General features: G+C 56.8%; 2 protein-coding genes across 4 annotated transcripts in view; one reads left to right on the forward strand and one right to left on the reverse strand.

The window, feature by feature from the left end:
- The window catches only part of EML1 (EMAP like 1), a 209,710-nt gene extending 201,396 nt beyond the window's left edge, over positions 1-8,314 (reverse strand). The window contains exon 1 of one of the 3 annotated variants that reach the window (XM_050796683.1): positions 8,147-8,314. In XM_050796683.1, the coding sequence (XP_050652640.1) occupies positions 8,147-8,174 (28 nt within the window). In that variant the 5' untranslated portion in view covers positions 8,175-8,314. The remainder of the gene's footprint in view (positions 1-8,146) is intronic. The other 2 variants (XM_050796678.1, XM_050796685.1) reach the window with 2 other exon arrangements.
- The window catches only part of SETD3 (SET domain containing 3, actin histidine methyltransferase), a 363,397-nt gene that overhangs the window by 7,251 nt on the left and 340,509 nt on the right, over positions 1-15,637 (forward strand). The gene's annotated exons all lie outside the window — the stretch shown is intronic.

Here is a 15,637-nt window from a genome sequence, read left to right on the forward strand (position 1 = left end):
CGCACACGGCACGGGCTCAGTCAGCGTCCACAGAGGCAGAGGTTAACTCAGACCACCATGCACACGGCACGGGCTCAGTCAGCGTCCACAGAGGCAGAGGTTAACTCAGACTATGAGCGAGAAGCAGCAGGAAGGATGTTTTCTGCTCCAGCACCAGCGCTTGACATGTTTTTCCACCCAAAATAAATGAGGCAGGATTCCTAAAAGATGTGTTTAAACTTGGTAGAGAGTTCTCTAAACAGTTTGGCCTCGAGGTTGGACCACAGCGCTGAATACTGCAGGAATGTCTGACCCCCCAAACGGAGCTCAGCAGTTTCAGGCCCAATTCTGGTTTTATTTCTAGCAATCCAAGTTGATGTCACTGACTCTTATGACAGGGTTCATAGGCAACCTCTAGTCTTTGCAAACATTATTTTTAAACCAGATCTTATCTTATACAAAGCAATGTGTGATGTGTGTGGCCACAGCCCTATCTTACACTGTAAAGTTTTATTTAAATGTGTTTCATGGTGTGTGTGTGTGTGTGTGTGCGCGCGCTATATATGTATGTACACGTCCACCATTAAAAGTCAATTGGGGCCGGATGGTGGCTCATGCCTGTAATCTCAGCACTCTGGGAGGCCAAGGCAGGTGGATAATTTGAGGTCAGAAGTTTGAGACCAGCCTGGGCAACATGGTGAAACTTGGTCTCTACTAAAAATACAAAAATTAGCCAGCTGTGGTGGTGCATGCCTGTAGTCCCAGCTACTTGGGAGGCTGAGGCAGGAGAATCACTTGAACCCGGGAGGCAGAGGTTGCAGTGAGCCAAGATGTGCCACTGTACTCCAGTCTGGGCGACAGAGCGAGAGTCTGTCTCAAAAAAAAGTCAACTGGGAAAGCCAGTTACTAAACTGATGACACAGCTTCTCTTTGATGGTGTCATGGAATCAAAGAGAGAGTGCATATCTGTATTAGAGTGAAGAAACACGCTCTTCTCATAATTTCCCCCAGTATTATTCAAAAATCATTGCCTTCTAAACTCCTATCTCAGTTTTTGGATCTGTGGATTACACTGAATAAACGGATTCCACAGCCTGCTCATTCCAACGCCCTCTTTTGTACCTCAACAAATAAAAAGTCAAAAGAGATTTCTGGCTAAGGTTGTTCTCGGTTATGCTTTTCCTCACTGGAGGTGATGACCGAATCATTCAGAAATTTATTTTTGTGCTTTAAAATGCAAATGCAAGTCTGTGGGAGGGAGCAATGTTTTGAAAACTCTTGCCCCTTGCACTGTGATTTGCATATTAGAAATCACATGATTTACATTTTGGATGCCTGTTGACCACAGCTCACACAATATGCTCTGTTTCATAATGAAAATGGATTACTTAAAAAACAAACAAAGAAACAGTCAATCGGTGGGGAAAAACTCAATGGAAAGGGTGCAGACGTTGCTACTGTTCCTAATGGAGGGACACACCCTGTCCTCTGGCCATTTGGTGTGGCCATGTGACTTGCTGGAGCCAGTGAAACTTTGGTTGTGGCAAGGTGGGTTACTTCCTGGTGGGTGCATTTAACTGGTGCTGTGTCGCCATCTCTCTCTTGGCTGGCTGCAGTGACTGGGAAAACATGGGTCTTTAAAGAAGCATCACGCTGGGCCACCGTGCAGGGACCTGCCCTGGGAGCGGGGAGGACGTCACCAGACCTGCAGTGGCCTTTGTATAAGGTAGAAGTGTACCTTTGTGGCATCCAACCATTGAGATTTGTTTGTTCCGGAGCATCCCGATCCCATTCTGACTTAAAGAGTAGGAAACAAAATAAAAACCAAAGAAGCTGTTTTGATGAAGGCAAAATTTTGAAATCAGAGTGCAAAAATTGGAAATTTGAAATGGGTGTCTACAGGCGGCCTCTTACCTACCTCAGCAACCGGTTTCTATATTTTATTTTGACTGTGTGAATTTCAAGAAAAAAATAGTGAAATGGTTGCAAATGCTAAACGCAAAAGCTGTTAGCATTTGCAACCATTAGCTGTTTTTCATTTTAAAAATTTTGTTTTAAAAGCATAATAAATAAAAAATAAAAGCTATCTTGCTATCTCAAGAATGCTCCCTTAGAATTGACCCAATACTTTAAAAGAACAGAAGTGGATAGCTTTCCTTTCCAAGCTGCATTTCTAACCTGCATCTCTTGTCATAGATGAAAAAGCCTGCGAGGGTACTTTCGACGCTGGCATGGGGCCCCTAGTCACACGAATGTATTCATTTGCTGCTTGGAGGTTCATGTGCCAAGTGAGTGCAGGGCTGGAAAGGTACCTGGGCCCTGCCTGACTTGGGACTTGGGACGCGTGTGCAGAGCCATGTACTGGCCTGAATGGGTAACAGATAAGTGGGTGGATGCTAACAAATCAGCATCTCTCAGGCCACACACGAAAGGGGGCCTGTCCTGGGTCACACAGTACCGAAGGCTCCAGCCGCACCTGGACACGCCTGTGACATCCCACAGCTCGTAACTTCTGTGAGAAGGGTAGAGGTCTGGGGTGGTGCCACTCAAAGCTACTACCCAAGAAGGGTATCAGGGCATGGGTGCTCCAGGGGTTCAGGGTCCCCAGGGGCTGCAGAACTCAGGGAAGGTCGCTGGAGGAGGCAGGCCTCCACTGAGCCTGGACGATGGGACAAGTGGGAGACACCTCGTTGAAAGTGCTGGAGGGGCTCGACCTGTGCCTGGGAATCCGGCCTGAGCCTAAGCTCACCACGCCCTCGCTGGGTGACTGAGCTGGTCTCTCATTCTCTCGGGCCTTAGTTTCCCCTGCTCCATAACATGAAGATCCCATGGGTTAGGAGTGTGGTGTGAACCTCAATGTAGGGGTGCCGTGAGGGGCACTGAAGGGGACTCCCCAGCTGCGGATTCCTCCTGTGTGTCCCCGCCCCGCACCCAGCCTCTGGTGAGAGGTTGCTGGATGCTGCTGAGGCTGAGTCCTTCAGTATCACAGGTGCCCGGCACACCTGCAGTGCTGTTCAAAGGTTCATGCCTGGAGATCACCCATACGACACCCCTGAGGTTACAGTGTCACCTCTACTTTACAGATGAGACCGCCGAGGCTCGGAGAGGAGAGGGGCCTGCCTGTGTCCAGGGCCAGGGCACGTGGGGCTGGGATCTTACCCAGTCCTCCACGCCAGGGGGCTCTCACCCAGCCCTCCACACGTGCCACAGGTTTTACAGTTGAGCCCTGAAACACTGCCCCGTCACCCCACAGAGCCCTGAAGGTGACAGTCTGTCCTTTGGACCCTCCTAACGGGGGCGGCAGAATCAGGCTCAGTCTCCCCTGTACCCTCCCAGCACCCCAGCCCCAGCAGTTGCCAAATCTACCTGTGCCCTTCTCCGGGTCCCTCCCGTCCTGTGTGGACCTCACCCTCTCTCCCCAGGACCATCTCCCCAGCCTCCTCCGTGGCCTCTGGGCCTCCAGATCCTCCTTCCAGTTCCTCCACCCACCGCGCTGAAGCAAGCCATGTATCCTCCATCCCCGGCTCCAGAGCCTTCACTGGCTCCCTATCCCCAAGGGATGAACCGGCCAGTAACCATAAAGGAAGTGAAAACCCAGGCCACTTGCTGTCTCCAGCCTTAGCAACCACTGACGTCACATAAAACTGCCTCTTGCTCCTCAGGGACTCATGCCCTGCCACCACCCTACGTGCAGGCACCCAGAAGGCACAGGGCATGGAGTCCGGCTTGGACCCTCAGAGCGACTCAGGCAGGCCCAGCCCTTCACAGGGGCTGAGGTGGGGGGTACTTGATGTCAGAACTCGGGGCATGTGTCCAGAGCCGTGTGCTGGCCTGTGGATGGCTGCTACATAACCTTTCTGAGGTCACACATGAAGGAGGCCTGCCCTGGGTCACTCAGCACCAAAGGCTCCCACTACACCTGGTCAGGCCTGTACAGCTCGGGACTCCTACGAGCAGGGCAGGGAACCACATTGGCACCGTTCACCAGGTCATCTCAGAGGTATTCCCATATCCCAGGGCCACTCCAGGCATCTCATACCCTTTCCAGCACTTGCCTACCCTGAAATCCAGGGAAGGGACACTGTGCCAGGACCCCCCCTCAGAGAGCAGTGCAACCTCCTTAGGGACAGGGATGGCATAAACTGGGGGACAGGGCCTTCTAGGAGAAACTGAGGTGAGAGCTGGGGATGGCCAGGACAGGAAGAGAAGGTGGACACTGCCCTGGTTCCTGGTGAGGGGCCCACCATGAGGTCTGGGGGAGCAAAAAGCTGGGGTGCTGTCTGGGTTCTAGGATGCCAGGGGGAATTGCGTGAGCAGTTGGGTGGCACCACCTATGTTTGCAGGCCCTATCCTTGGAAAACCATCCTTGACTTCTAGCAGAGAGAGGTACTTGGAGAGCCCAGTTCTTGGGGGCCTTTCGGGGAGGCCAGGGAGATGTCAGCTCACCCAGCTGAATGTCTTGGTGAGAATCAGAAGCTGCAGGGCATTGAGGGAGGTGATAAAGACAGGGGAACAACTTCCCAGCACACGCACATACAAAAGGCACCAGCAAGGGCAGCCATGTCTCACCACACGAACAGGGTGACTGTGGCTCAGAACTGGGCAGTGGGACTGGCGGAGGGTTACTTAGGAGGACAGACAGGGTCACTCTGCTGGCTGAGCACTCCTGCAGGTTACAGGTCTGTCCTTACCATACCCTCTGCAGCACGGCAAATGCCCATCTGTCACAGAGGCTCAAAGAAGTTAAGTGACTCACCTAAGGCCACAGAGCTAGGAAGTGGTAGAGCTGGGATTTGAACCCTGGTCTCTGTGGACCTGCATTCATTGCTCTGCTGAAAACAGAACAGCCTGTTCTTCGGTGCTTAGGATTGTAAAGCTGCTTTGCTGGAAACTTTCCCAAGCACGGGGGCAGCTAACAGCACAGAGACCTGGATCTCTTCCTGCAGATTCTGGCCAGGACGGGAGACGGTAAATCACAAGGTCAAAGGCAGGAAAAGACAATCAACAGACCCAGGATGTGTAGAGCCGGCATCTTCTGAGGCCCCATCTATGCCAGGCAGGTGCCGTGCACTTACAGGTCCTATTTTCAGACCCAGTGAGGGAGATGACGAACCCCCCATTTTAAAGATGAAGAAACTGAGGCTTAGTCAGGTGATGTGACCCCGCCCCTAAGAGACAGAGCCAAGCCTAGAATGCAGGCAACTGTAAAGGAAGCGCCTTTGCTGGCCAGGGTGTGTGGGCCGGTAGTTGATGCAGGCAAGTTCCTGCTATAAATATGGTGCTGACTCCCGGGTAACCTTAGCTCCAGCTCACCCACCCAGGCACAGGGCCACAAATCCAGGGGCCAGCCACCTCCTGCTGCGCTCCTGCTCTGCAGAAATTTCTTGACACCCTAACAAGGCACTACATTTTTCTCTACAGGTTGCAAGTTATTAGAGGCACTGTTGAGCTAGCTAACCCTGAAATGAGAGCTGCTTCTCCAGCAGCCAAAAAGTCCCACAAAATAGCCAGCCTCCCCTCCTTGGGTGTGCAGGTGGGACTCCCAGGAAGAGGGGCCTAACCCGGGTTCTGTGCTAACAGGGTTTGAATCCCTGCTCTGCCATTGACCAGCTGGGTGACCTTACGTGTGCCTCTCTGAGCTTCAGTACTCTTAGTTACACGATGGAGCTTATAGTCCCCACCTCCCGGTAATAAACAGAACAGCGTGTCCAGGATGCAGCAGGTCCTCTGCTTCCCTCATCTCCCTCTCTAGGTTGTTTATTTATTGGTGAAATAATAACAGCTATAACCACTAACAATAAGCCTGGCGTTATTTTAGGTGTGTTACATGCTGTTAGCCATTTAATCCTTATTGCACGTTGAGGAGTTAATGTCCCATTACTGTCCCCACTTAATGGATGAGGAAACTGAGGCACAGTGCCCTTGAGTAGTCTGCCCTGGGTCACACCGGTCACGAGTGGAGAGCTGAGAATGTTCCCACTGCCGACACAGGCTTGGGGATCAGTTACTGAAAACAGGTGAAAATATTTCACTGCAGTGTCCTTGGAGCAACCATTGGTTGCTGCTGGGCAGGAATCCTAGAAAGGCCTGAACTTCACACTGTGTGCTCCAAAAGGCCCCCTTCCTTGGCACCCTTCTACCCATAAGTAAATATACCCTCCTGCCCCAAGATGCCGCCTTTACTCCTGCCAGCCAGGTTGAATCCCAAACCCACATATTAGAGACAAAAGACCTCGCATGGCATTCTATAGATGGGAGAACCAAGCCCGGAGCCTGCCCAGGGCCACCTGCCCACCAGGGCGACAGAGCCAGCCTGGAATCCAGGCGCCACCTCCCAGCCCAACCGGGCTGACCCTCTCCTAAACGGGGAAGGGACAGCAAGACCCACATCACCTCCCAGCCTCCAGGTTGCGCACACACATGCACACTCAGCGCCCATTCCTTTGCCCCGATGGGCTAAATATTGTCCTAGCCTTCCTGAAATACCCATCTCCATGCGGGTGGCTTTACAAGCTGCTAAAACCAGGGCCATGTCCCTGGTGGAGGGGGAGAGCTATTCCGGGTTAGCGTCAGGTGTAGGGCAGGGCCGGCCAGAAAGAGCTGTCTGCTGGCTCCCGGAGCTCCTGCGGCCCCGGCGGGCAATTCCTGGCAGCCAGGACAACTGGCACCCAGTGGAAGAAGGTGAGGTCAGGCCCCTTCTGTCAGTGTACCCCTCCCCAACACACAGACACACACACACACTCACACTCTCTCACACACACTCACACACACACTCTCACACACGCACTCACACACACACACTCTCTCTCACACACACACACACACACTCACACTCTCTCTCTCTCACACACACTCACACACACACACTCACACTCTCTCTCTCTCACACACACTCACACACACACACTCTCACACACACACTCACACACACACACTCACACACACACTCACACACACACTCTCTCGCACTCTCTGTTCCAAATCCTACGCAGCCAGGCCAAGGCGCTGGAACTGTTCATCAGTAACAGGGTATCTGCAGAGTGCTGTCACCCACAATCCGCCCACATCCCCCAGGAGACCTTGATGTGTCCCGAGAGCCTCTGAGGTGGGGTTTTATGGAGAATGAATCCACGTGCCAGCGACAATTGGTGGCTTACGAAGGAGGCCCTGCTGGAGGAGGCCAGACCTGGCTGCCTGGGCTGCCTGGGATGCCCATCTGCTGCCCGGGGTGCCCACCTGCTGCCAGCACGCAGCGCTCTGAGCACTCAGTGCACCCCAGGCACCAGCAGGCGCTTTCACACAATATCATAAATTTAATTTTCACAGCCAACGGGAGGTTAGGACCACAATCTCCATTTTTACCTGGGGACATGGAGGCTCAGATAAGTTAAGCCACCTGCCCAAGATCACCCAGCCTGGAGGTGAAATAACTGGAATTTGAACCTGGACAGCCTGACTCCAGAGTCCCCCATGTAACCCCTGGATTCGGCTGTCTCCAGCCCCCATTCCGCCAAGGCTGCCTCTGAAACTGGCAGGAGCCAGGGGCAGCCAGCCAGGCACACGGGTGGCAGTCCCCACCACAGCCTCTTGCCTCAGGCAGAGCAGAGGGCAGTGGGCAGACCCCATGGGGAATCTGATCGCCTTTCCACCTGCCTGTGTCCCTGGCCATTTTCAACCTAGAGGATATGAGGGCACACAGATAGCCTGCCTGGTGCTGCTGGACCAGGGACTCAGAATGCCCACAGGTCTCAGACTTAGGGAATCAGACGGAAGCTGTGGGCGCTCCCTGCCGATAAATGTTCACATACACTCGTCTGCATGTGCTTCCAGTGGCCCACGGCACCCTGAGCCTACCCATGGGTCCCGCCACAGCTCCTGCCCCTCTGTCCTGGGTCAGCTCTGGCCCCGGCTGCCAGCCCCGGGAGAGCTTGAATCAGGCACAGCTTCCTGCACTGGCTACACTGTGCAGTCAGGGGTGCGGCGGAACTTAGCTTTAAAGTCAAGCTCCCCTCTTCCGGCGGCACAGGCCCCCCAGGCGTTGGGCAAGGAGGAAGGGGGTCTAGCTCACAGCTGCCGGCAGCCTGTGGGGGCCCCAGTGCCCTCGGCGACTGGCGGCCTTGGCTCTGCAACCGGAGCCATAGTGGGTAAATATAGCACTGCCACTCACCGGCTGAGGGGCCCTCGCCGTCCGACATGGTGTGGGAGATGGGCAGCCGGCTGGCCACCAGCCTGCAGGGTCACTCAGAGCCTCAGCGGCTGTCACCCACCCAGCAGGGCTTGGGGATCCTCCGTGTCCAGCCCCAGGCAGCGTCCCGCCCCGGCCAGCCTGGCCACCCCCCCCATGCTGGGCTGGGCAGATAAGAATGTGCTCAGTGCCAGCAGCCTGTGCGATTGGTGGATAAATCTGGGCACTGCTCTCCCCCGCCCAGGGCCTCTTGGGGCAGCCCCAGGATGTTACTTGAGAAGCCACTGCACCCCTAGGTGCTTGGTCAGTCCCCAAGACCCCAGCTCCTGGGTACTTGGGAATGCCTGTACACTCTTTCCTTGGAAACGGTTCCACCCAGCCAGCAAGGGACATTTATGGACATTTAGGGAAGGAGAATAACAAGTGATACCACCACTGAGGACATGGCCGGGACCAGGAGCTACGTGAAGTGTGGCCACCCGTCATCTCACTCTGCTCTCCAGAGCTGCTGCGACCATCATGTCCATGTCACAGAGGGGTTAAGCGACCCACCCAAGGCCACCGGGTCAGTATGGGGCGTGAGCAGGATCTGGAGCCAGGCTGTCTGTCTCCACGCTGCAGGAAGGCCATCCCTTGCCTTTGATTGTTTGGCCAACAGCAGCCAGTACTTCAGGCATCTACTGTGTGCTGAGTGAGCCACATGTTGAGGGTCGACAGGGGATAGAGGTGGGATCCCCAGGGGTAGCCATCTGGTCCTGGCACAGTGTGGGTGCTCAGGAAATACTGGTTGAAAGAATGCACTCCAGCAAGCTCTTAGTATGCTCTCGTTGTGTACCTGGCTCACAGCCAATCCATCCCCGCCCCTGGTCCCCACAAAGTACAGGGCAGAACCTGCCAAGGGCTGGAGATACCAGAGGCATCACCCCAGGGCTGGGTCTGCTGTGCCCCCTCAGGCTCTAGGTCTACCCAGTTCTGTATGCAGAGACCAGAGGGAGTGAAATGGCTTAAAGAGAAGGGAGAGAAACTCAATCCGAGAGCTCCAGGAGGGCTTCCTGGAAGAGCTGGCATTTGAGTTATCGTTAAGTGAAAATAAAGTCTGTTCTTTTTCTTTCTTTTATTTTTATTTTATTTTATTTTATTTTTTGCCACAGGGTCACTCTGGGGTGCAGTGGTACAATCACAGCTCATGGCAGCCTTAACCTCCTGGGCTCAGGTGATTCTCCCGCTTCAGTCTCCCTAGCTGAGCCCACAGGTCTGTGCCACCACACTTAGCTAACTATTTTTTGTAGAGAGGGGGTCTCACCACGTCGCTCTGAGTGGTCTTGAATTCCCTAGCTCAAGCAGTTCTCGTGCTTCGGCCTCCCAAAGTGCTGCATTATAGGTGTGAGCCACTGTGCTCAGTCCAGAAAGTTCTTTCATTTTTTTGTTTTTGTTTTTGTTTTAAGATGGAGTCTTGCTGTTGCCCAGGCTGGAGTACAGTGGCGCCATCTCGGCTCACTGCGACCTCCGCCTCCTGGGTTCAAGCAGTTCTCCTGCCTCAGCCTCCTGAGTAGCTGGGATTATGGGCACCTGCCACCATGCCTGGCTAATTTTTGTATTTTTAGTAGAGACGAGGTTTCACCATGTTGGCCAAGCTGATATCGAACTCCTGATCTCAAGTGATCCCAAAATGCCTCGGCCTCCCAAAGTGCTGGGATTACAGGCATGAGCCACCGCGCCCGGCCCAGAAAGCTTTTCGAAGGGAATGGAGGGTGTTCTAGGAAGACAAGCCAGCAGGTGCGGAGGTGAGAAAGCCCAGCTGAAGAATGGCAGGCGTCTCTGGCAGGGCTGGAGGTTGCAGCAAGCCTGAGAAGAAGGATGTTGCTTATGGCAGGGGAGTCCTCAGGACTAGGGAAATCAGAGGAGGCTTCCTGGAGGAGGGGGCAGATGCTGGCGCTGAGGATACATAAGCCTCAGGAAAATGAGAAGTGGGTGGAGCAGCGTGCTGAGGCATCCTGGCAGCTCTTCCATCTGCACTGAGGCCTTTCCTGGCTCAGGGACCTGGGGAGTGAAGGCAGGAGGACGAGGCCTCCATGTTTCCAAAGGAAGCCCTATCTGTGGGTGGGGTGAGGAGGAGGGCTGTGAAGTCACAGCCTCTACTCTTCACCCCTGCACTGGCCATCAGAGAGAAAGAACTGAATCCCTATGGTATAGGCATTTGCCTGTGCTGTTCCCTTGGCCTAGGAATTCTCTGTCCTCCTCTTTCCGTGGGAAGCCGTGGCTGCCCCTAAAGGCAGCTCAGGGGCCCTGCTTCTTTTCCACTGGCCCCACACTCCACTCTGCCAACTCCAACCTCGCTGTGGTCAGTGCCTAGTCCTGGCTGTGTCCACCTCTTGGTTGGCTCTTGCTGCCCTGTCAGATAATGAGCTCACCGTCACTGAGGGTATTCAAGCAGGGCTGGGCAGCTGCTGGATGGGGACACAGCGGAGGGAGCTCAAGCATCATGTAGGGTTAGATGAAATGGCTGTGGGCTCCCTCCCAGGTGACCAACTTGTCCCATTTCCCTGGGACTTCCCCTGTTTTAGCACTGAATGCCCTCCATGGATCCTGGAAACTACCCCCCCGGCCAGCTTCAGACAAATCAGGACTGGTGGCCATCCTGAGTCCCTCCTAACTGAAGTTTTTGTTCCTCCTAACTGAAACTTTAATTTTAAGAGAAAAAAGAGAAAGACAAGGCCAGACCTCCCCTGGAACTGTCTCCTCCACCCCGAAAATTCCCCTCCTCCCTCTGCAACCCCTGGGTGTTAGATTCCAGGACAACTCTGGGGGCAGGGCGGGGGTGGAACCCCGGCACTCTGTGCCTTGGGCTGGGTTGTGGGCTGGGGTGAGGGGGCAGCAGGGAGAAAATCGGATGCAGGTCAGCAAAGAGAGAAGCCCAGTGACTCCCCTGCAAAGTGGGAGGAGCCCCACCTGCCCGGCTGTGGGCTGGACTGAGATAGCTCTGCAGCACTCGGCAGACTTCAGGTATGCACAGGTGGTTTCTGTGTCCCCGGGGAGGCGGTGTGACCGGGGAAGGAATGGCATGAGTCCCTCGCTGGGCACCTCTGCTTTGCCTTGGCGTGGCAGCTGGTGTCAGGCACTGGAGGGAGTGGGAGGCATGGAATGGGGGCTGATCTGTCTCCTAGGTAGGTCCCACCCCACCGTATGGGCTTCACACATTGTGGCCCCTCTTGGTGCCTGCTGTCCGGCACACCCAGGCCCATGGGTCAATGCCAGGCAGGGCCTGTGGCCCCATCTTGGGTCTCAACTCCTGTCACCCTTGCTCTGGGCTCCCTGGGATGGGCTAGGCTGATGGAGGGGCATGCCGTGGGACAGAGGGGACCAGTGCTGACCCCCCAGGAGCCCCCATGAGACTGCCAGAGTCCAGCCCGGGGTTCTACAGGTGTGGGATGCACCCTGGTGCTGGACAAACAGTGGGGCTGCAGAACAGAGCCCTGCCACAGCACCCACCTCCCCAGCAGAGGCCTCACCTGGGCCCAAGTGGGCTGTGGGACCAGGGCTGGGAGGAGCCTGGTGTCAGATGAACCCAGGTCAAATCCCAGCTCTAGCAGCCTTCCTGGGTGATGGGGACAGCCTGGCCCCAGCCTTGGTTTCTTGCCCAGAAGGGGTGATGCCCATCGGGGCTGTGGTGAAGATTAAACCAGGGCAAGATGTCACGGAGGGGCATTCCACCTCCCCACCCTGCAGCCATCTGTCTGGCTGCCCCTGCGTCTCCCCCAAGCAGACCGCCCAGTGTCCACTGGCTGGAGCTGGTTCCCTGCGACAGGCCACTTCCCCTTCCTGTGTCTGGCCCCAAGTCCCTTCCTGTTTTCTTTATCATGGGAACATGTGTTGGGAATAAACAGCTTGAGTCCCCTGCTCCCGAGGCCACTGCACACGTGCAAGAATGTGTGTAAGTGGATGTGTGTGGTGATGCCTGTGTGTTCACTGGTACAAGTGCACAGGTGCAGTGGGCACGTGTGGAAGTGTGTGCATGCAAAAATGTGTGTGTAAGTGAACACGTGTGATGCATGTGTGTGTGCCTAGGTTGGATGGCAGTGGGCACGTGTGTGGGAGAGTGTGTGTGTGTGTGTGTGTGTGAGAATGTGTGGGTGTGTGTGCCCATACAAGCTTGTGATTTCCACATGCGGGAGTGTGTCTGCGTGTCGGGTGTGTGTGTACATGATGCGTCTCCTGCAGCTCACCCTGAAGCTGCAACCATTTGTGTGCCCGCTGGCCCCCAAGGGCTCACCTATGTCTGATTTAGCTGGCCTCAATAGCTACTCCATGGTCACCACGACGGGTAAGCCGCTGCCGGGACCTGAACAAACCTTGGGCACAGCCTCTCAGGGCCCACAGGCTTGTGGGTGGAGGAGCGCAGGTGAAGGAACTGAGGTCAGGAAGGGCAGGTGGTCAGGGAGGACCTCTGAGAGTCATTCGTGCAGAGACCTGGGAGGTGAGGGATGGGGGTGGGGACGGATAGGACAAGATGGGCCTGGTGGGAAAGAGGTGGGGCACCCAGGAATGGTTCGAGATGGCTGGACAGTGGCGTGAAATCTGGTCGGGCAGGAGTTGGGGCCATTGGAAGGGCACGGGGCAAAGGGAGGGGAACACATATACTGATGCCTGTGGGGCCCAGCCCAGAGCCAGTGCCCTTCCTGGGTTCCCTGTGACATCACAGCATCATGCCGCTTAACCAGGGGAGGCCCTGCAGTGACTGCTCACCCACCGTGTGCCCAGGCCCCTCCCCTGCTGCCACTGCCTGGAGGAAGGCCGGCCCCTGGGTTCCCACACTGTTTGGCCAGCCAGCACCAGCACTGGCAGGAAAGTGTCCCTGGAGGGACAGAGGAGGGTCAGTAATCAAAGGTGGAGAGGCAGCCAAGCATGGTGCAGGTCAGGGAAGAGGCCCTGCTTCCCACCCATGCCTCCCCCCACCGCTGGCACCTGCTGCCCCACACTCACCTGGCCCTGGCTGGGCCTCAGGAGTGCAGCCTCTCCCTGCTGGAGACCCCTCAGCCTTGGGTTCCCCTGTACAGAGTCAGGACAGATGGGGAGCAGGGAGCCTCATGTGGGGCCTTGGTGGCCACAACTTGAAGGACAATGGATGTCCACATTGGATGGCCCTAAGCTCCTGGCTGTGTGGCCTTGGGCAGGTTAGCCCATCTCACTGGATGTGGGGTGAGGACAGAACGCAGGCCACACGGCAGGGTCCTAGCCCATGGCGACCTGTCCGATGTTTGTCCACTGCCTTGGGTTCAAAGAGACACCTCCATATAGTCCAGGTCAGGCCTGACACACCAGCTCCACACAGAATCTGAGACAGACACAGATATGGAGACTCATCTGCACAGCCTCACACACGGGGGGCCGGACAGACACCCGGAGACTAAGGAACAGGAACACGGAGAGGTATGGAGAGACACAGACACACACATGTGCACGTGGGGTCACATGCACACACACACACATGCACCTGCTCCAGCATAGCTCTGCGAGCTGGTTCCAAACACCCAGGGCCCCTTGTCCAGCCCAGGCACCCCTGACAGACCGCTGCCTGGGTGGCCTTGGGCAACACTCCCGGCGTCCAGGCTCCCAGCCAGGAAAGAAACCCGCAAGGCCTGTGCAGCTGCACCTGCTGTCCCTGGGCTGAGGGTGTGGGCAGCTCCTGGTTTCCTCGGGTTACCCCCTTACCTCTGGGGTGGCAGCCAAAAAGCCACTGTCATTTGGGAGGGGGCAGGGGGGCAGGGAGGCGATGGGGAGGCCTCCCAGGCTCAGGCTCCTGGGCTCAACAGCAGGGGCAAGGGCCCCAGGGACAGCTCATTCCACCCTCTACCCTCTGGCCCTGAGATGGGGCAGGCCGCACCTCTTGGAGCCTTGTCTATAGCACAGGGTACCTGGAGGTACAGTAAAGCTGGCTCAGGGCTGGCCGCACAGTGTGCCCAACAGGTGAGGTGCAATGCCAGTAAAGCATGACTTGAATCATCGGGGCTCCTCACCCAGTGTCTGCCACTGGCCGACGGGCTCTTGCCCAGGGCGCTCCTGTGCCAGCTGCTGCTCATGCCGGTCCCTGCCTGGCCTTGCCCTGGGCCCACAGAGCCCCATCCAGGGCAGGCTCCAAACGCGATGCAGCTGGCAGGTGTCCTGCACAGGGACCTGCAGTCTTGCCCTTGGCACCCAGAATTAGCAGGCTGCCTCCCACGGGGTGGGGGGGACCCCTCTGCCTGGCCTCCCGGGGTCTCGTCCAGGCAGTGGCTGCCCAAGAAGTGAGCACCAGGAGGGTGACTATGGTTTCCTCTGGTGAGAAGGATTTACGGGGGAGAGGCTGTGTTCCAGAAGAAATGAGTGTTTCTAAAGCTCCAGGCCAAGGCAGGGACTTGACTCCGTCCCTCCCCACCCCTGGCCCTGGATTCAGAGAAATGACCCTTCCTCCCACTGAGTCCCCTTCCGTCCACCAGAAATACCCCGGTGACTGCGGGGAGGGTGCGCCTGCGGGGTGGGGGATATTTTTGGACATCCAGAGATGCCTGAGGCTGTCTGGAGCCCGGGGTGAGGTCTGGAGCCCGGGGTGAGGTCTGGGCAGATGTGAATTGAGTCCCGTCAACTGACTCTGGACCAGCATAAAGCGCGCGGTGCCCTCTCGGCCAGGACTGCCAGGAGGGGCCGGCTCAGGATTCTGCCAAGTTCCATCCAGAACCTTCCCAGGTGGGCAGCTAATTGCGGGGACACAGGGCATGGTCCTCTGTCTATCCACATTGGCTGTCTCTGAAGCCCAGCAGAGCCAACGCCTCCAGCCCCAGCACCCAGAGCATAGAGGAAGAAAACCTCCCACCTGGCCATAGCTGGGCCAAGGCGCTCACCCCACGCCCGGCAGCCCAAGGTTCCTGAAGCCACCCCCAACCCAGCCTAGGCTATTGGGTACCCCAGAGGGCTGGGCCAGCTCAGGGTCTCCAGCCGCAGGTCGCTAGGGCAGAGGGCAGGGAGGTGTCCAAAGGTTTTAGAGTTCAGCAGCTCAGCCCTGGGGAAGCTGGTGCCTGGGGAAGGCAGGCCCTCAGGAATGCGCAGGCTGGAAGCCTCCTGCGGGGATGCGAGTGTAGATTAAGCACGTCCAGCTTTACAGTGCAGGGGGACAGACTCAGAAAAGGCCGCCATTGGCCGAGGTCACACGGGAGGGAGTGGCAGAGCAGGGCGGGGCCCGGAGCCTCCGGAGCCGCCTAGCGAGGGCATCCCCCGGCCTCCCCGGCGGCCGCAGTAGCCTGCGCGCACTTCCCGCCAGAGCTGCGCGCTCCCGCCCGGCGCGTCCCCGGCCGGCCTGCCAGCGCCCCAGGCCCAGGCCCGGCACCCCCAGCAGCTGCCACACCTCGCTGCGCCTCGGGAGCCCCATCTGTGAAATGGGGGTGGCTATCCCACCTCCACGTCGTGGCCAGAGCCTGCCACTGCCGACCCCCGGCCTCCCGC

This window comes from Macaca thibetana, chromosome 7 (assembly GCF_024542745.1).
Source record: "Macaca thibetana thibetana isolate TM-01 chromosome 7, ASM2454274v1, whole genome shotgun sequence".
In the NCBI taxonomy this organism is placed as follows: domain Eukaryota; kingdom Metazoa; phylum Chordata; class Mammalia; order Primates; family Cercopithecidae; genus Macaca; species Macaca thibetana.